The sequence below is a fragment of the Zingiber officinale genome, chromosome 8A (genome assembly GCF_018446385.1).
Source record: "Zingiber officinale cultivar Zhangliang chromosome 8A, Zo_v1.1, whole genome shotgun sequence".
Lineage (NCBI taxonomy): Eukaryota > Viridiplantae > Streptophyta > Magnoliopsida > Zingiberales > Zingiberaceae > Zingiber > Zingiber officinale.
The window spans coordinates 16357408-16378671 of record NC_056000.1 but is presented as its reverse complement, the minus strand read 5'-3'; the positions used below and the strand labels follow the sequence as shown (position 1 = coordinate 16378671).

At 38.0% G+C, this 21264-nt stretch overlaps 3 protein-coding genes across 3 annotated transcripts; 2 read left to right on the top strand and 1 right to left on the bottom strand.

Moving 5' to 3' along the window:
- The first annotated feature begins 3078 nt into the window (after window positions 1–3078).
- LOC122010557 lies at window positions 3079–8751 on the top strand. Its single transcript, XM_042567078.1, has 4 exons — window positions 3079–3090; window positions 6094–6329; window positions 6424–6541; window positions 8454–8751. The coding sequence occupies exons 1-4, from the start codon at window positions 3079–3081 to the stop codon at window positions 8718–8720; spliced, it is 633 nt and encodes a 210-aa protein (XP_042423012.1). The 3' UTR covers window positions 8721–8751.
- An 8677-nt stretch (window positions 8752–17428) lies between these two features.
- Window positions 17429–19216, top strand: LOC122012752 (ATP-dependent 6-phosphofructokinase 2-like). Its single transcript, XM_042569394.1, has 2 exons — window positions 17429–18092; window positions 18308–19216. The coding sequence occupies exons 1-2, from the start codon at window positions 17535–17537 to the stop codon at window positions 19124–19126; spliced, it is 1377 nt and encodes a 458-aa protein (XP_042425328.1). The 5' UTR covers window positions 17429–17534; the 3' UTR covers window positions 19127–19216.
- Window positions 19093–21233, bottom strand: LOC122012753. The gene is made up of 2 exons (XM_042569395.1): window positions 20457–21233; window positions 19093–19541 (listed from the first exon to the last, which is right to left on the bottom strand). The coding sequence occupies exons 1-2, from the start codon at window positions 20576–20578 to the stop codon at window positions 19286–19288; spliced, it is 378 nt and encodes a 125-aa protein (XP_042425329.1). The 5' UTR covers window positions 20579–21233; the 3' UTR covers window positions 19093–19285.
- Between the last annotated feature and the right edge of the window lie 31 nt (window positions 21234–21264).

The window sequence follows — 21264 nt, the reverse complement described above, 5'->3', positions numbered from 1 at the left end:
ATTGATATTCTTCATTACATAGTAAAATAAATTTTGTGAATGTTCACATTCCCTTATTTATCCTTTCCTTCCTAAGAATAGGTAAGCTTTCTTTTCCTCCCAATTGGAGTATAAAGAAATGAAAAATAATATGTTTAAAGAAAGAATCTTAAAAAAAAAATTAAGATAAACACGTTTATCAGTCAAATAAATAAAATGATGAACTATAAATTTATATGTCTATCTTTAAATATTTTTAATTGGATTTATCATTGCTTGGAAATGAAGGATAAAAAATGTCACCCCTTTTGGCCTCCTTCCAAAATTTACTTTCTATTAACTTTGGCTTTTTACTGAACCCAATAGGTAACTATGGGAAATAACGAATGTAGGTAAGTTGAAAAATGAAAAAATCATGTATATTGTACTAATTTTACCCATGTTTCTGTTTTTAGTAAAATTGATTCTTTTATCAGTTTCATCAACCGATTTCGATTAAAATCGGTTGATCAGCTGATTTCGGAAATTTGAGATCTCAGAATTATATGAAATCAGCTGATTTCGTCTAGTTCTTATGATTATATTCATGCCCTCAAACATCAATTTGACCAAATATATTGAGAGCAATGATTTTTTTAATATGAAAAATTAATTCATGTTCAAAAAATTATTGCTCTCAATATATTTTATCAAATTGATGTTTGGGCGCATAAATATAATCATAAGAACTAGACAAATATATAGAAAATAATTTCATATCAATCATAGATCATTTGTCCATCAAACGATTTTTTCCAAAATAGGGTTTTTTAAAAATCCATCATAAATAGTATTATTTTGAAAAAAGAATTAATTCGTGTTCAAATGAATGTTGTGCTTAATATATGTAACGACCACCCTTCTTACTACTACTCTCTAAGGGCGACCGTTACCTAACTCCTACTCTACTTACTAGTTTCACTTATGCTATTCTTAGCGACACTTAGATTTATCACGGTTCAGAGAAATTCCTACCAAAAATTTCGGCAGAGTCTCCCCTGTACCGGTGACCAAATCCATAATACATAAGATATATACGCAGCCACAGGCGGCTGGAACACATTTTATTCACAACCACGCAGTAATAAATCAACAGGAAGAAAGAAACTACTCTAGCAATAGCAACAACTATACTACTCCAACTCATAATAAAAGAAAACTAATTACAAATGCGGAATAAACTTATTTACAGTCTCAACCCATAATAACACTTAAAAGAGAACTAAAAGAACTAAACAGAAAAGTCTTGGCAATTTGCCAGCTCATTCTGGATCTCTCCATAGTCCAGCCACCACACACATCCATCATCACCACCACCCTATCGCCTCCCTTCATATCTTAGCTTTTCCTTTATCTGCAATAGGAGGAAAAAGAGAAGTATCTATAAGCGAAAACGCTTAGTAAGTACTAATCTATCTCACAAAACTCGAAATGCATAAATGAAATGCATAAGTGCTGAAACTGAAATAATAATAAAGCTATCTGCATGTGCTCATGGTATACAGAAAATGAACAGAATACAAATCATACTCAGTATCAAGCAGGATAACAAGAAACTAACAATGTAAACTTAGAATCAAAGAAACTAACCATTCTTATTTATTCTAAGCTTGGAACTTATTTCATTTCTTGTATCCTTGTGTTAGAAATTAATCTTTTAATTTCTATCCTTTACTTTCTTCTTCTTTCTTTCTTTCTTCTTACTTAACTTTTCTTTTCTTTCTTCCTTCTTTACTTAACTTTTCTTTTCTTGGGTTTTCTTTTCTTGGGTTTTCTTTTCTTGGGCCCAGGCCTAGTACCAACTCATGCGCGTTCCCTAATAGGTTGGGGTTGCGAGCCACCAATCCTAAAAGAGCAGACCTCGGTCTACCAGGGCCAAGACCTCGGAAATGGTCACCTGGATTTGTTTAACAACAAGCTCTTGGATGTCGGGTACTAGCCTCTTACTTTAATTTACTTGTTATCTCTTTTTAATTAGACCTTGGTCTTTTTCTTTACTCATACTTCTCATAATCCTTTATTAGAGCTTATTAGAATCCTTTAGATATATTTCTAACAAGTATAGGATTACAATTAACTAAGCATGCTATATAAAAACAATACAAGGGAAACAAATCTAAACTCTCTCTAAGCATGTTATAAAACAAAGCAACAGAAAGGCAAATCTGAACTTTCTAAACATGCTGTAAAACAAAGGAAAAGAAGCAAATCTGAACTTACTAATCATGCTATAAAATAGAGCAAAAGAAAGCAACTTTAAGCTTACTAATCATGCTATAATATAGAGCAAAGAAAGCAACTTTAAGCTTACTAATCATGCTGTAAAATAGAGCAAAAGAAAGTAACTTTAAGCTTACTAATCATGCTGTAAAATAGAGCAAAGAATGCTACTTAGTGCTTTCAATCAGGCTGTAAAAACATGGCATAAATGCTACTTTAGGGATTCTAATCATGTTATAAAACATAGACAAAGAACACTACTTTAGGGCTTCTTAAGCATACTGTAAAATAGACAAAGGATGCTACTTTAATACTTCTAAACATGCTGTAAAAACATGGCATAGAATGCTAACTTGGACTTACTAAACATGTTGTAAGATAGAGCAAAGGAAAGCAAATCTGAACACTGAAAGTATATCTATCAGGTAGGGAGTTGAATTGCAACTAACTGAGCATGCTGAGAAAAATAAGTCTGCATACTAACTAATCAAGCTTTTGTTTACTAATCATGAAAGGTTTCAAGCTTGGTATCGTAACAATGCTTTAACAGATCTACACCGCAGTGTTGAAATCAATCCAACCTACAGTGCTTAAACAATTTTAAAACTAAAATGTTGGAATAAAATCCAAAACCAAGCCGTAACTAACTAAGAAAACATGACCACAGAAATTCTACCCTAAAAGTTAACAATTGAAGCAAGCATATATATATATATATATATATATATATATATATAGGTGATCCATGCTAAATCTGATTCCTAAGTCAAGAATCACGATGTAACAGAAAATCACAAGTATGGAAAACTGCCATGGCAAATCATAAATCCCAATGAGTTCATGACACCCAAGGTAATACTATACTTCCCACAACAGAACCACAATTTTGTACATCACAATCCGAAACAAAGGAAGAATTAAAACTCCAACTTGAGCTTAACATCTGTTCATACTCGGAACATTAATTAGGGCATCCAAAACTACACCTAATAATTCATATTCTTCCCTTATGACTCACGGCAGAGAGCCCAATAGGACCAAAAATCTCTACAACATGCTTTGTATTCAAAAAGAACAAAGAACACTATTTCTTGACCTTAACTTGCTATGCTCATGAAAAGGAAAGGTCAAACTTGCCGTGCAGTGAAACATTAAGATTCTAGGGTTCATGCTAGACCTCGGAAGCAAGGAAGAATCAAAGAAAAAAATAAAGAAATCCGAAACAACTCCTACCGCAGGTGAGTAGTACTTACCCTTGATTGCTTGGACTTACAACCGAGAAGAGGAAGGTCTAGGGTTCCAAAGCTTGAAACTTTTGACTTCTTCTTGTGCCCGCACGCTCTCCTTGCCGAGAGAAGTTCGGCTTCGCGAAGAATCCGTGGAGGAGAGAGCTCGCCGGCCGCCGGAATCGCCTAGGTTTGAGCTGCGGTCTTCGCCCGAGGAGAGGAGACGCCGTCGCGAGGGAGGAGGAGAGAAAATGTTTAGGTTTTTTTAAAATCCCAAAACTTATTTCCTTTTATAAGTAATCGGATATAACTCAACTATACTATAACCTTAATTAACTCTATTTGAGATTAACATCAATCCCTTATCCCAGCTGGTCAAGCCGGTTTGGCTTGGTTTGGTCCGACCCGAGGTCGCGGGTTCGAACCTCTTCTCCAACCTTTTTTTTTTGCTTAAACTTCTTTGGCTTTGTAAAAATACTAAACGACCTCCAAAAATTACGTAAAAATACTCTAAAAATTCCTAAAAATCTCTAGAATATTTTAACAGTATTTTCAAACATTTTTATGGACATTTGAAACTCAGAATAGGGAAAATTGGGTCGTTACAATATATTATGTGAAATTGATGTTTGAAGGCATTTATTTAGTCAGGAGAACTAGACGAATATATAGAGATCTAGTTTCATATTATTCTGATGTCTCTATGTCCATCAGTCGGTTTCGGTCAATTTCGATCAAAAACGGTTGATGGACCTAAACACTTTGGAATGACATGAAATCAATTCTTATATGTTTGTCTAGTTCTCCTGATTATAAAAATATCCTCAAGTATTAATTTGATCCAATAAATTGAGAGCAATAATTTTTTGAACATGAAAATATGTTCGAAAAATTAATTCGTGTTTAAAAAATCATTGCTCTCAATATATCAAGTCAAATTGATGTTTGAGGGTATTTTTATAATCAGGGGAACTAAACGAACACATAAAAATTGATTTCATATCATTCCGAGATCTCTAGGTCCATCAGCCCGTTCATCAACTAGTTTTGATCGAAATCGGCTGATGGATGAATTTTTCGAAAATTGATTATACTGATTTTTTTTCCAATCAAATCAATTTTTGAAAAATCCATCCATCATTTTGGTCAAAATCGATTGATGGACCCAGAGACCTCAGAATGACATGAAATCAATTCCTATGTATTCATCTAGCTCTCCTGATTATAAAAATATCCTCAAATATCAATTTGATCTGATATATTGAAAGCAATGATTTTTAAACTATAGAGTGCTCGCAATGAAGTGAAACCATGTCAAATTGATGGACATAGAATGCTCAGAATGAAGTGAAACCATATCCTATGAGTTCTTCTTATTCTCCTGATTATATCCATGCTCTCTAATATCAATTTGACATAATATATTGAGAGGAATGATTTTTTGAATATGAATTAGTTTTCGAACACATTTTCAGGTTTAAAAAATCATTGCTTTCAATATATCATGTCAAATTGATGTTTGAGGGCATTTTTATAATCAAGAGAACTAGACGAACACATAAGAATTGATTTCATATCATTCAGAGATCTCTAGGTCCATCACCGATTTGATCAAAATTAGCGATGGATGGATTTTTTGAAAATCGATTCGATTGGAAAAAAATAAGTCGAATCAATTTCAAACTATTGAAAAATTAATCGATTCAGATTGTTTGATTGAATTGTTATCCATATCCATCGTATGAATTTCGTGGGCGGTGAGTTGGACCTAGAGATATTTTAGTAACACTGTAGTTTACATTCTTTTCTTTGATTATGAAGCTGATGTTATCTTTGAAATAAAAATAGTTTTTGAACATATTTTCATAAAAATCATCATCAATTATGATTCAGTGTAATTAATATTTGGGTATTTTATAATCAGGAACTAGAATAATACATAAGATGATAAGAATTAATTTCATGTCATTCCGAGTGTTGGTGCAATATTCCCTAGGTCAAGGTTGACCTGTTTGACTGGGCTTGAAGTGAGTCAAGCTCGAGTCTTGATGATTTGGTTTCGATGTTTGACAATACTTGTAGATAACACATGAACATTGCAGGTGCAATTGTTCATATGGGGAGATTGTGAAGAAGAGTCAAGTAGGTCAAGGTTGACTGGATACTTGACTGAAAATCCTAGTGAGTGAAGCTAGGTGAAAGTCCTGGTGAGTGAAGTCAGGCAGAAGGAAATCCTAATGAGTGAAGCTAGGTGAAAGTCCTGGTGAGTGAACACTACAACAAATATGACTTTCCGCAGTGTATTATCAACGGCGTGTGGTTAGAGCACGCTGTTAATAATAATTTTTACGGCGCGCTCAATTATGTGTGCTGCGGATAGTATAATATTTATACAAATAACGGCGTGCAAAAAAAAGTACGCTGTTAATAAACTTTTCTACGGCGTGCAGAGTGCACTGTTAAAACTTAATATTAACGGCGTGTAGAGCGCGCTATTAAATTTATTATACTTATATCAAAGATGACGTGCAAAAAATATACGTCGTTAATAAATATTATTTATGACATTATTAACATGAAATATTAATCATTTTAGTTTCTTTTTTATTTTTAAATCCTAAAATTCTAGCCGAATTCTTCGGCCAAATCCCTAAAGCCACCTACGACTCCCTCTTCGCCCAAACTTCTCCGCCGCAAGTCTAACTCCCTCTCCGCCAAAACCCTTCCTCTCTGTCGAAACCTTCCGCGCTCTGCCTCCGCGCTCTGCATCCATGCTCCACCTTCATCTCTGTCGTACTCCGCCTTCCTTCAACTTGACGCCCAAGATCGGTCCACCATTTACCATCTCTGGCCAACTCTCTACAGGTTAGAAGAGGGAGAACCGGAGTTTCATTTTCTTATTCCTCTCTTTGGGTTAGAAGAGCTGAAGCTCTTCCTCCACTTCCTTCATCCGGACTAGATCTGGACAGAACAAGCTTCGATTTCTGATCAGATCCGCATTCATCAATGCAACTACCCGGTCAACAGATTCGATATTCTTTGCGCATCCAACAGCAACTTCTTCGTCACCAAGATTGGTATATTTCTTTGATTGTTGATTGCTTCTTTAGTTTTTTATGTTTTGAATGAGTTCCTGATGATTGATTGTAATCGAATTTAAGCTTCCATGTTCTAAATTCTCTACATTAGGCTTAAGATGAATGTTGCTCACAAGTTGTTTGATGTAATTCCCCAACACCTTTGACAATTTTATTAATACATTTTAGTTCCTTAATTTCTTTCAATGTCTGTTTGGTTAACCGTTAGTAATAATTTCTCTTTGATTTAATGCAATCTGATTAGATTAAGCATAGACTTCATTAAATGCTTTCCTTCCTTTATATGAGTGCTCGTAGGTTAGGTGCAATAGATTTGGTTAGCTTAAGATATTTTCTTTATGTTGTCTTTAATTTCCTTGAAATTATAGTTTAAATTAGATTAGATTTTCATACTTGCATTGCTCTTCATTTGTTAGGTTTAGCACTAAAATCCAAACCCCTATTTTCATATAAAAAACCCCTATGCAATAACATACGATCCTAAGTTTATCACTTACCATTACATTAGTTGGGAGATGACCTGAGTCATCTCTATACTACCTTAGTGTAGAGGGGTTTGGTAAGTTTAATTTAATTTGATAAGCTCCCGTAGTATGGCTCTACTGCATATTTCTTGTATATGCCTTTGACTTGAGAGAAAAAATGCATACTTTGTCATGTATGGAACTATGTCTCCTCCTTATTGAAATATATTATTTTACAAATATAATGTATATACATTTTACTTTTAAGTCTCAACTCTTTTGAAATTAGTTGCATGTGTGGTGCTTTTTATTGTAGATCTTTGGAATTGACATGACCACATAAGATACTTTGCCATCAATCTTGTTGTTTTTTGACAGACAAAGGTTCATCTTCAATTCTGCGGAGGCATGATAATCCTAAATGTAATACTTAAATCTGTTTGTGCTTCTAGTCCTTAAGTTAATAATAATTTGGGAGATCTTACAACAAGTGATAATGATAACAATTAAAAAAGGATACTTTTACTTAGAAGGTAAAAGGAATTTTATAACTAAAAACTTGCTCATATAATCACTATGTTGTTGTATTTCTAATTAGTCTACTTCTACATAGTAGGTAAAAGGAATTTTGTAGTTCTACTTAGTCTTGTTATATTTCTAATTTCTGTGATTCTATACTTGTGTATTATGGAATAGCAACGCTATGTTGTTGCTTTATTTCCATTTCCTACCATGCTACAAATAGAGGTAAGCAAATTTAGGAGAGGGAAAATTCAAAGAATAAACACATATAGTTTTAACTTTTTAACATATCTGAACTTTGGAAGTATTCAAGAAAGTGATTAAGAGAAAATGTTGATTATCAAATGAGATTAAGAAAGTTGTTTGTGCTTAGGAGTTAGAAAGAGTATGGAACCAAAATCCATGGTTTTTGATGCTCTATTAGAAAGATTATGTTGGCTTTCTTTTGAAGATATCATGTATCTGTCTAAAATATCTACTACAAAAATTTCAAGCTAATTGGCAAATTCATCAAATTTCCTTTTTTTGGATATACCGACTACTTGAATTTGTAAGATGGGATTCAGATGACATTCTAATCTAGGCAGTGAAGTTTCACTTATCCTTTTCATTTATCCCACATAATTGGTTTAGCACATTGAAATTTTCAAACATGCTTGGTTGTAGCATTGCATTGTGCTTCACACACCTGATATAATGTGGCTCTATAATATGTTTCTGTTATGCTCAAAGTTTCCACAAGCACTTGAAGTTGTTGTTGCTACAAAATTCACTTAAAGAATTATTAGAAAATTGGAAAAGAAATAGTAAACATGCAATATTTATTTCTGTTCTATATACCTTGAAATGAGTACCTAGGCAGGAGAATTAGGATCATTTTGAAGCTACTATCTCATCTTCTGAAGGAAATGGATTTGCTACAAAAGAACATTCTGAAGCATTTAGTAGAGCTTGTTGCTCTTCTTGGGTTAACTACGACACTGTTGTGCACCATCTGCACGAAGCTTTGCGCCATATGCAAAAGGAAGCATCACCGCGACGATAGATCCAGATGGTCCAACCATGTAATTTTTGTACTGGGCAATAGACTTAGGGTCTTTCTTTGGTTCATGTCAATATTGATATTGTTATTTAGAGAAATTGATGAGCTTTGTAAAATGATTATTAGATGAATAAAAATTATGTATTCACATTTTGATTTTATTTATAATTTTTATACTATTTTAAGTGGTGTATGAATTGTGATAATATCTAAATTTTAAATTTGTATTATATATTTTATATCAATATTAGTGATAATTATATGGTACTTTAACTGTGGCGTGCAACGCATGCTGCGGATATTATTTTCTGCGGCATGCAATGCATGCTGTGGATATTATTTTTCGTGGCGTGCATTGCGCGCTGCAGATAATAATATTCGTAACATGCAAGGCACTTTTCGCAGTGTGCAATGCATGCTGCGGATATTATTTTCCGCGGCGTGCGTTGCACGTTGCGGATAATAATATCCGCGGCATGCATGGCACGCTGCCAATAACCTAGAACTTTCAACAGCTTTCAATTGTGCAGCTTGCAATGTGCGCTGCAGAAAGTAAATTTGCACGCTGCGAAAAGCTATTTTTATTGTAGTGGAAGTCAGGCAGAGGAGAAATCCTAGTGAGTGAAGCTAGGTGAAAGTCCTGGTGAGTGAAGCCAGGCAGAAGAGAAATCCTAGTGAATGAAGCTAGGCAGAAGGCAAGTCCTGGTGAGTGAAGCCAGGCACGGGGAAATCCAGATGGGTCAAGGTTGACCAGACATCTGGTGAAGTCCAAGTAGGTCAAAGGGATTGACCGGATACTTGGCAAGAGAAGAAAAGTCCAAGTGGGTCAAAGGGATTGACCAGACACTTGGTGAGAGAGTCCTAGCTAGTCAAGGGTGACCGGATGCTAGGTTTTATGTACCAACAAGTCATGGTTGACTGGATGTTGGTTTAGGGGGTTTTGGACTTGCTTTTGGGCAAAAACCAAGATCTGAATTGATCAATCGATTGATCCAGCAGATCTGGATCGATCAGCCGATCGATTGGATCATGCCCAATCGATCAGTTGATCGATCGGGTGAGTCCCCACGAACAGAACCCCTTTGGATCGATCCGTGGATCGATCCAGAGGTCTCAATCGATCAGTGGATCGATTGGGAGCTGCTGTTTGTGCGCGATAAGCCCTGGATCGATCAGTCGATCGATCCAGGCTATTCCAGAGAGCACAAAGGCACTCTGGATCAATCGGTTGATCGATCCAAAGCCTCCCCGATCGATTGGGAGCAATCCAATCGATCGGGATCGGACCGTTGGCATCGTATTTAGCTGCAGGCGAGCATTTCCTTCAGTAGAGCTCACACGATTCATCTCCGATCTTCACCAGCGACTCCACAGCTCTCTCTCAAGTTCAGATCGCAGTTCTTAAAGATTCTTGGAGGTTCTTCCAAGTCAAGAGGCGGATCAAAAGCAAGAAGAGAAGTTAGGATTAGGGTTTATTGTAAGCTTTTGCTTGTATTTCGTATCCTTTCCTTTCTTCTTGTATTGAGAGTTTGTAAAGGCTTCTCCGCCTTCGATAGTTACCGTAGAGGAGTGTGTTTTATAGTGGAGGGTGCGTGAGTGTGTGGATCCTTGGATTAGTCACCTCTTGTGAGGTGGATACCAAGTAAAATCCATTTGTTAGCGTTGTATTTTGTTTCTTGTACATTTCCGCTGCACATCTTTGAAGAAACAAGCAACGGCAACCACGAAGCACGCGACGAGCTATTCACCCCCCCTCCTCTAGCTACTTTTCGGTCCCAACAAGTGGTATCAGAGCGAAGTCGCTCTTCACCGGAATCATCGCCGGAAGGGCAAACAAAACAAGCAAAGCTAGAGGGTGAAGAAGTTAGAGCAAATTCATCAAAGTCAAAGAATTCAAGAAGCTCAACTTCAAGATGCAATTCCAAGATGGACTTGGATTTGACACAAGGGTGGCTACACCGTACACATCTACTAGCTTCGATCTTTGGAAATCAAAGATCGAAAACTTCTTAATGGTGGAGATAGAGCAATTGTTTGCTCTAATGGAAGGCTTCGAGGCTCCAATAAATTCAAAGGGCAAAGTCCTCAAGAAAAGTAATTGGAGCAAAGAGAAAATCCAAAGATGTGAGGCCAATGATAAAGTGACCAAGCTTTTGGTCAATCTATTGCCTAGCCACATTGTTGGAAAAATTGGAGAGTTCAAGGAAACCAAGGAGCTTTGGAGCAAATTGACATCAATCCATGAGATCCCCTCCACTGTACCGAATCAAGAGGAATCCAAAGAGAGCGACTCATTGGATCAAGACCAAGAGGAGGACTCCGAGGTTGAGAGATACTCAACTTCCGAAGAAGAAGTCCAAGAAGAAGCTTCATCTTCAAAGGGATGCAATGAAGAGGGCAAGGAGGGAGCGTACTCCTTGTTCCATGTACAAGATGGAGATGAAGAAATCTCCACCTCTAGGATTGAGGGGGAGCAACTTTTGGTGACACCGGATCAAGTAGAAGGAGAAGTCTCCACATCCGGGTCAAGAAGAGAAGAGGATGAAGAAGCTTCCACCTCCACAAATCAAGACATATCTATTGGAGAAGAATCATCATCGGATCAAGAGGAAGCCTCCGCATCCGGATCCAAAGGAGAAGAAGCCACCCCTACACAAAAAGGTATAAATAATTCATTTAATAATAAAAATCATATCATATGCTTTGAATGTAGGGAACATGGGCATTACAAGAGCAAATGCCCTAAATTGGTCAAGAAGAAGGGCCAAGTGGCACAAAAGGGTAAGGAGAAGCCTAAGGAGACCACTCCCAGAACAAAGAAGAGCAATGAGCACATTGTGTGCTTCTCTTGCAATCAAAAGGGGCATTACCGAAGTCAATGCCCTAAGGGGAAGAAGGTGGTCAAGGCTCAAGGAGGAAGCACAATTCAAGGGGAGTCTCCAACGTAAAAAAGAAGGTATCGTTCATTGAACCTACCCCCTTCAATAATGGTAAAAAGCATGATAGTTCTAATCTATATCATTTTAATGCTATTTACCATGAAAATAGAAGTCATGATAAGATTAAGGAAAATCATGTAGCTTATCATGCTAAAACCTCTCAACCTAGGCCTAGAAAGGTAGACAGGAATTTAGTCAAGAACCCTAAGGATTCTAGGTATTTGCCTAAGAAGAAGAAAAATCAAGGTTTTAGTGAAAAACCTAAGGGTGAAGAATTATGGAAGGAAAATCAGGTCTTGAGGTCAAGACTTGACAAATTAGAGAGGACTCTTCAAAAAATAACAAATATGACACAAGGGTCCAAGAGTCAAAATCTAGGTTTAGGACAACAAGGGTCATCTAAGGGTCATAGAAGTTTGGGATACAAACCTAAAACAAAAAAGGATGTACCTACTTATCATAGAGTTCCATATAGTTATGGAACAAACCCTAGGTCTAGTGGTCAAGTAAAGAATACTAGGGAGGTCATCCCTAAGAGTATTTTTGCAACAAATGTGACTAAGACTTCTAAGAAGTCCAAGAAAGTCATAAAGAAGGTCACAAGGGAAGCAATTCCTAGGGTTGACCTAGAAAATGTGACAAAAGCTTCTGAGAAGCCAAACAAGGTCACTAGGAAGGTATCTAGGGAGGTTATCCCTAGTGAGTACCTAGAGCATCCAAGGAGCACCAATAGGTTTTGGGTTCCTAGGAGCATATTCGCTACCCCATAGATGGGTTAGAGAGTGTCAACTCTAAGTGAAAGGGTAGTTAACCTAATCATGTTGAAGTTGACACTCAAGGAGCATTTTCAAGGTTATTATTAACCTTTGAAAATGAAATAGATATATCATTTACTCCTTGGAAGAGTAAAATGTGCCAAATTTTGGAAATAGTGATTTTATATTAAAATGGCACAATTTAGGAAAATATAAGAAATACCAAGTTAGGAATTTGGTATTTTCTTAAGAAGTTAAAAGCGATCAGACGCTTAATTTAAAGTCTACTCTTGTGGGAAAATGAAATATGCGACACTTGGGAATATGATTAATTTTAATTAGCATAAATTAATCAAGAGAATTAGAAATGTCAATTTTAGACTTTGTTGTCTTGAAGCACTTTGGGCAATCTAGGTTAGATTTAAAATTAGCTATGGGGTTAAGAATACTTAGATGAATGCATGATCCTAGATTAGGGCAAGACCAAACTTTACATCTCACAAAGAACCATAAGGTGACTTGTATGTGGTTTAGTGCACATTAGATACAAGTGAGATGTTAGGATGATGAACAAAACTCAAGATGTTGATTTAGTGCATTCTTTTGAGTTCTAAGTTCATCAAAACACATAGGTATGTGTTTTCCCATCATTGGAAAAGCTAATGTACAAGTCATGTGCATTAAGCCCAAGGAACATGGTGGGATATTGGTTTTGAAAATCATTTTAAAATGCTTTTGGCAAACCTTGATGAAGATTATCTTTTGATAGTAATCATCATTAAATAGTTGAGCACAAACTAGAAGAAAACACTAAAGTTTTTGCAAGTTCTCTAGTTTGTGTCAATCTTGAAAAATATAAAGTATTTTCTTATAAAATTATTTTTCCATGATAATATATGCCCTAAATAATGTCTACACAAATTTTCACAATTTTTTGATTTTTGTAGGTTTTTCTAGGGGTTTCTGAAGTTGACTGAAATGGAATTTCAGCAACTATCAGAACTCCAATCGATCACCCGATCGATTACAGTGTCTCAATCGATCGGTCGATCGATTGAGAAGACTATTCTCGTGAGCAGAAGTTCGCTGGATCGATCAGTCGATCGATCTAGACTGGCTAAATCGATCAGTGGATCGATTCAAAGCAGTTCAATCGATTGGGACTCAACTCCAATCGATTGAGGAAGCTGATTTTGGCTGGGAAAGCATGATTTCAGCATTCCAAACCAGGTTTAGTCGAGGTAATCATTCCAAACCCATCAAAATATATTTTTATACTTAAAAAGGGTGTTTTCATGTTGAAAACAAAGATGGATTGGTTAGGGAAGATTAAATTGAAGTTTAGGTTGAGGTTTGGTTTCAATATTGAATGTTTGAACCTCAAAACTTCTAAATTTGGATTTCCTAAAAGTTTAGGGATTCCAAGTCATTGTTGGTGCAATGACAGAAGGTACGACCATGTCTTTAGGGGGAGTTACTCTTTAAGGACATGAAAATTATTTTTCATACATTTTGGGAGGTGGTTAACCTTCTTTTAGAGAAAATGCTCAAGGTTGAGCATTGAAATTAATGGGGAGTGGATATCCTCATTGTTTAAGTGGAGTTTGCTCATGGATGAGCATTTGATAAAAATGAAGGGTATGGAACCTTCATTTGGGTTGATCAAGTGGTTAATGCTCAAGGGTGAGCATTGATGATAATGAAGGGTATGAGATCTTTATTATTGTGTTGATCACAGCGAGTGAAGTTGTGAACAACGATAAGTAACTCTTCAAGGGGAGAGGTTGTGGTTGATGTGTGCCCAAAGAAGGGGGCATGTTTATGATGTGTGCCAATAGGGGGAGAATGCATGGTTAAGTTAGACCTTCAGTACCTAAAGGGGGAGTTTGCCCTCTAGAAAAGGAGAAAAATGGAGGGAACCATCATTCAGATATTGGCATGAAGGGAGTTGAGGCTATGGGATTAGCCTAATTTCCTAACTTAACAAGTGATATTGTCAAACATCAAAAAGGGGGAGATTGTTGGTGCAATATTCCCTAGGTCAAGGTTGACCTATTTGACTGGGCTTGAAGTGAGTCAAGCTCGAGTCTTGATGATTTGGTTTCGATATTTGACAATACTTGTAGACAATACATGAACATTGCAGGTGCAATTGTTCATGTGGGGAGATTGTGAAGGAGAGTCAAGTAGGTCAAGGTTGATTGAATCTTGGTGAAAATCCCTGATGAGTGAAGCTAGGTGAGAGTCACGGTGGAGTGGGAAGCCAAAAGGAAGTCCTAGTGGTGAAGGCAGGTGAAAGTCACCAGTGAGTGAAGTGAACGGAAGAGAAATCTGAGTGAGTGAAGCTGGGTGAAAGTCTGGTGATGAAGCCGGGCGGAGAGAAATCTAGTGAATGAAACTAGGCGGAAAGAGAATCTGGTGGTGAAGCGAGGCACGGGGAAATCGAGATGGAGTCGAGGTTGACGGGGCGATACAGTGATCCAATGGGTGAAGAGTTGGCCAGGATACTTGTGAGAGGAGAAAAGTCCAAGTGGGTGAAGGATTGACCCGGACACTTAGTGAGAGAGTCCTAAATTTGGTCAAGGGTGATAGGATGCTGGGTTTATGTACCAATGATCATGGTTGTTGGATGTTGGTTTAGGGGCTTTAGATGCTTTTGGGCAAAACCAAGATGCGGATCCGGCGAGATGCGCGATCGATCAGTGATCTATTGGTCGTACCCAGTCGATCAAGCGATCGGGTGATCCCCCGCGAGCAGAGACCTTTGGATCTGTCATTGGATCGATCGAGACGTCTGATCGATCGGTGGATGGAGTTGGGGTACTATTTGTCTTGCGATAAGCCTGGATCGATCGATGCGATCGATCGAGCTATTCAGTACAAGGCACTACGGATCGATGGTTGATCGATCCGGCCCTCCCCGTCGATTGGGAGCAATCGATCGATCGGATGACGATGGCGTCGTATTTGAAGCTGCGGTAGGCGTTTCCTTGATGGTGCTTACGATTCGTCTCCGATCTTCGCAATGATTCGCGACTCTCTCTCGAGGATTCGGATAGCGGTTCTGAAAATTCTTGGAGGTTCTTCCAAGTCGAAAGGATCAAAATCAAGAGAGTTAGGTTAGGGTTTATTATGTTTTGCTTGTATTTAAATATCCTTTCCTTTCTTCTTGTATTGAGAGTTTGTGAGCTTCTCCGTAACCGGTGAATTCTAGTAGAGGAGTGTGTTCGTAATTAGAGGTGTGGTATATGGATCCTTAGATTAGTCACCTCTTGTGGGGTGGATACCAAGTAAAATCCATTTGTTAGCGTTGTATTTGTTTCTTGTACATTTCCATTTGCCCACGTATCTTTGAAGAAGCAAGCGGCCTTGACCATGAAGCCATAGCGACGAGCTATTCTTTATACAGTTGATTTTTGATTCCCCAACACCCAGGGTCTCTAGGTCCATTGACCAATTTCGATTCGAGCCTGAGACCTCGGAATAATATGAAACTAAGTCTCTATGTGTTCGTCTAGTTCTTCTGACTATATAAATGTCCTCAAATATCAATTTGACATAATGTATTGAGTGTAGTGTTCATTTGAGTATGAATTAATTTTTTTAAAAAATAATACTATTCATGATGGATTTTAAAAAATCTATTTTGGAAAAAATCGTTTGATGGATAAACGATCTCTGATTGACATGAAATTAGTTTCTATATTCATCTCGTTCTTACGATTATATTCATGCCTCAACCATCAATTTGATCTAATATATTAAGAGCAATGATTTTTTAAACATAAATTAGTTTTTCTCTTCAAAAAAAAATATTGCTCTCAATATATTGGGTCAAATTGATGTTTGAGTGCATGAATATAATCATAAGAACCAGAGGAACATATAAAAATTGGTTCCGTATAATTTTGAGATCTCTAGGTTTCGAAATCGACTAATCAACTAATTTTGATCGAAATCGATTTATGAAAAAAATAATTCAACTGATAAAAGAATGATTCGATTAGAAACAGTAACAAAAGTAAGAGATGTTTGGTTCTTTCTTAGGAATGAGAATCGGAATAGGAATCATAGTATTGTGGAATAAGAATGAGTATGAACATAGATATCACTTTTAAAAGCAATATTTAGTTAGTTGAATATTTTTTATCGGAATAAATTAAAATTTTTTTTTACCCTAAAGGAAAATAAGAGAAAAAATTAGATGTGAGAGAAAAATATGATGAGAGAGAAAGTATGATGAGAGAGAAGTGTGATGGGAAAGAATGAAGAGAGAGAAAGTGCGATGAGAGAAAATGAGGGAAGAGAGATGTGATGGGAGAGAGCATGATGATAGAGATGAGAGAAAAAAATATGATGAGGAGAGGATAGAGAGAAAGTATAATGAAAAATGAGAAGAGAGAGGTGTGATGGGAAGTTGAGAGAGAGGAAGTATGATGAGAGAGGAAGTGATGATGAGAGAAAGCGTATGAGAAAAAATAGGAAAAGCAGATGTGATGATGAGAGAGAAAGTATGATAAGAGAGAAAGCATGATGAGAGAGAAAGTGTGTTGAGAAAAAAAGGGAGAGAGTGTGATGGGAGAGATTGAGGAGAGAGAAAGTGTGATGAGATAGAAAGCATGATGAGAGAGAAAGTGTGATGAGAAGAAAGAAGAGAGTCGATGTGAGAGATTGAGGAGAGAGAAAGTATGATGAGAGAGAAAGTGTGATGAGAAAAAAAAATTGTGATGAGAGAGATTAAGAAGAGAGAAAATGGGTGATAAAATGAGGAGAGAGAAAATATGATGAGAGAGAACAAGGAGAGAGAAAGTGATATGAAAATAATAAATAAATATATTTATTAAAGGGAAAATTTTTAGTTTTGAACCAAGAGTATTTTTGAAATAAGAGAATATTTTAATTGTTAAAAATAGAATAATGACTCATTAAATTGAAAAGACATAAAAATGAGTTATTATCCAATTATAGAGATTCATTTCTTATTTATATTTTTATTCATATAATCCAAATATCAATAATGACAATCAAATAATCCTTATTCCCTAGTCTTATTCCCCTAAACCTCTCAACATCAGTACAACATACATAATTCCATCATTTTTCAACTTACTTGATTTGGTTATTTTCCAAAATTACCAGTACCACTGGGTTCAGTAACACGCAGTATTAACTTACCCTTCACCTCCTCCCAAGCAGACAACTACTTGTAGCGCTCTGGCGGTGGTTTCTGACCTCACGACGCTAATCAACATGGATCTCGACTCCAGCACCACCGCCACCGAGTTCCCGCTCCCTCCATTCACCCTCGCCCCTCTCCCCCACCTCTCTGACTACCTCCCCTCCCTCCCCTCCCTCCCCAACCCCATCGATTGCATCCCCTTCTACCACCAGTCCGCCGGCTTCTACATCGCCTCCTCCGACGTCATCCTCCGCCACATCGTCTTTGACCTATCCTCCTCCGCTCCCCCTTCCCCTCTCATCGCCTACCACCGCGCCGGACCGCGGCGGACGGTGCGCTTCGACCCGTCCGCCGTCCGCGCCGCCATCGTCACCTGCGGCGGCCTCTGCCCGGGTATCAACACGGTCATCAGAGAGCTGGTGGTGGGTCTGTGGGAGATCTACGGCGTGCGCCAGGTCTTCGGCGTGCCCTCGGGGTACCCCGGGTTTTACTCCGCTGATCCCGTGCCACTCGACCCGAAAATGGTGGACAGCTGGCACAAGATGGGCGGCACCGCCTTAACCACCTCCAGGGGCGGCTTCGATCTGGGGAAGATCGTCGACGCTATCGAAAGGCACGGTTTTAATCAGGTTGGGGCATAATCATACGTGCGATTTGCTTAATTATATGCATTCGATCTAGTCAATTTCTTCATTAAATCGTTTGTAGATATTACCTTGCAGCATAGCTAAACCATTCTTCTACTTGTAGACTTGGTTACAATAATAAGGAACCAGTGATTAGACAATATGTTTGATTTTCGTTTGATATTTATCTTTTGTCTAATTCTTTCGAGATGCATCAGGTTTATTGCATTGGTGGCGACGGGACGATGAGAGGTGCTGCAAAACTATATGAAGAGATTCGGCGCCGCAGATTGTACGTATCCCTTATGGGGATCCCCAAGACAGTCGACAACGACATCGGCATCATAGACAGATCCTTCGGTTTCCAAACCGCCGTGGAGATGGCGCAGCACGCGATCAACGCCGCTCACGTGGAGGCGGAGAGCGCCGTGAATGGCATCGGGCTGGTGAAACTCATGGGCAGAAGCGCTGGCCACATCGCTCTTCACGCCACGCTCAGCAGCCGCGATGTCGACTGCTGTCTCATCCCCGAGAACGACTTCTACTTGGAAGGAAAAGGGGGGCTGCTCGAGTTCCTCGACCAGAGGCTGAAGAAGAACGGGCATGCGGTGCTCGTGGTGGCGGAAGGCGCAGGGCAGGACATGATACCGAGAACAGAGGCTCAGAAGGAGATGGATGAGTCTGGGAATCCAGTCTTTTTAGACGTGGGTGCGTGGCTGAAGACCGAGCTGAAGGGGTGGTGGGAAAGGGAGCATCCTGACGAGCTGTTCACGGTGAAGTACATAGATCCAACCTACATGATAAGAGCAGTCCCAGCAAATGCCACAGACAACTTGTATTGCACCTTGTTGGCTCATTCAGCCATCCATGGAGTGATGGCTGGGTACACGGGGTTCGTGTCAGGGCCGATCAATGGCATCTATGGCTACATACCTCTGGAAGAGGTGGCGGTGGCCAAGAACTTGGTGGACGTAAAGGATCACAAATGGGCGTGGGTTCGGTCGGTGACTAATCAACCGGATTTTGTGATCACATAAGTAGGAAAATAAAATGTCACTTGTCGAAAATGTACTCAATAAATCTCGAGAACTCTGAATATCTCCTCTATACTGCCAACGCCTTGTCGACATGAAATATCAATTCTCATGTGCAATTCTGATGATTTTTGCTACGGTGATTGATGATCCGTGCAGCAGTCAGAAAGGCAATTGATCTGCTGTCTCAGGGTGATCTCTCTGGTTCATCGACAGCAAGCAAAGGCAATGTGGCAGAAAGAAGTAGAGAGACATAAATATGACGACTCCAAGATCTGCCTCTTCCCCTATAGCGGGTTGCGGAGGATTTCGCCAGTATATTTGACTGGCACACCATATACAGTAGAGGGCAGCGATAAACAATATAAGTCGCAAGGACTGATCTGACCTCTTGATGATCGATTCCCCAGTTTTCAACCTGGAAGCAAAAAGCATAACATCACTGTGGCATCCAGAGTTGATCATGATCGTACATTAGTGACAAGTAACACCAATAATGAGAACAACGAGATAAAAATTGAACAAAAGAGTATTCCACTCTTTTAGTTGTTTAGCCTCTTATTTATAACTATGCCCTTCACGATTGATACACAGGCCAACTCTTTCGCTTGATACTGAGCAAATATAAAATGCCAGCATTTTGTTTCCATGACATGTCAGTGCAAGCATAAACTCAAAGCCTACTCAATCTTTTGGCTTTCAGAAATGAAATATATATATATATATTTCATTTCTGAAAGCCAAAAGATTGAGTAGGCTTTGAGTTTATGCTTGCACTGACATGTCATGGAAACAAAATGCTGGCATTTTATATTTGCTCAGTATCAAGCGAAAGAGTTTTATATATATATATATATATATAGTAGTCAGATATCAAGAAATTAACATATTAATTCTCATTCATCCAAGACATGCTATTTTTTTTTTAATGGCTGCTCAAGTTAGAATTTATCGTAACTTCCTTTGCAAGAACTGAAAAGGAATATTATCGTCTGCATCTTTATTCCCTAACAAGCATTGAAATAAAATGGGGGTGCAAGCAGAGAAGATAATTTATTGGCTGCAATGAAGTTTGGAATAGCTATACTTACAGTTCTAACTCGCATGCAGATGAACTAGTTACTACGATGTACTAAAAGACTAAGACAAAACCTAGTTAGCCAAGCTTCCAAGTGCTACAGTAAAGTCAAGCTATATATCTCATGCACAATCAGAGTCATGGGTTGGTAGCAACTATTGTCTCGAAACTTGAATTAGCAATCAAAACCACCAGATGCAAATACGTGTCTGCACAAGTGGTCATTATACTCGGTGTGATCTTGGTGCAAGGTACCTGTTGATGTAAACAAAGCCGGCAAATAAACAAGTGCATAAGACTCCAACAACAATAACAGCATCTGGATTGACAGGAGCTCTGCTCTTCCACCAACCTGTGCTCAGGATCCAAGTATACATTGTTGAATGGCCATTCTCCTGTTATGTTGATAAAACGTGCCATAAATAAAATCAATTTAAATTTTAAACATCCAATAGATTTTTCAGGAGAGGGAAAACAGAACTTTTAAGAAAGGACTATGCTAATTTTAGATTCAATGCAACAAATACAAATTCCTTTTGGTCTCGAAGTCTACCTAAACACGAAAAAAGAATCTCTAGAGAAATCCAGGTAAGCGAATGTAGGTGTTCGAACTTGATTGATACTTCTTTCAATTGCTTACCTAGCTTCAGACAAATCATCCTTAGAAAGGTTAAAGTTTATGGCACAATGTCATTCACACTCAAGAAGAACACAGTGAAGAGATCTGTTTAGTAGATGATATTCAATTCCATGAGTGGTTGAAATTGCTAAAGATCAACATTACCTTTCATAGCACCACTCTGCATTCCATTTTTTTTTCTTGAATTACAAATTATATTTGACTAACGCAGTTCCTTAAGCATACGCCTCCTCCTGTCTGTCTTCTCTGAAGACTGATGATTTGGAATGGTTAGCTGACAAGTATGAGTGCCATAGTCAGATAAGGTTAGCTGGAATTCCATCAAGTTGGATTTGACCAAGGTCTTGAACAAAATGATGCCTAAAGCTATACAAATGCCAATTTTAGTTCCCACTATGGAACGAGCAGAGAAACAACTTTGAT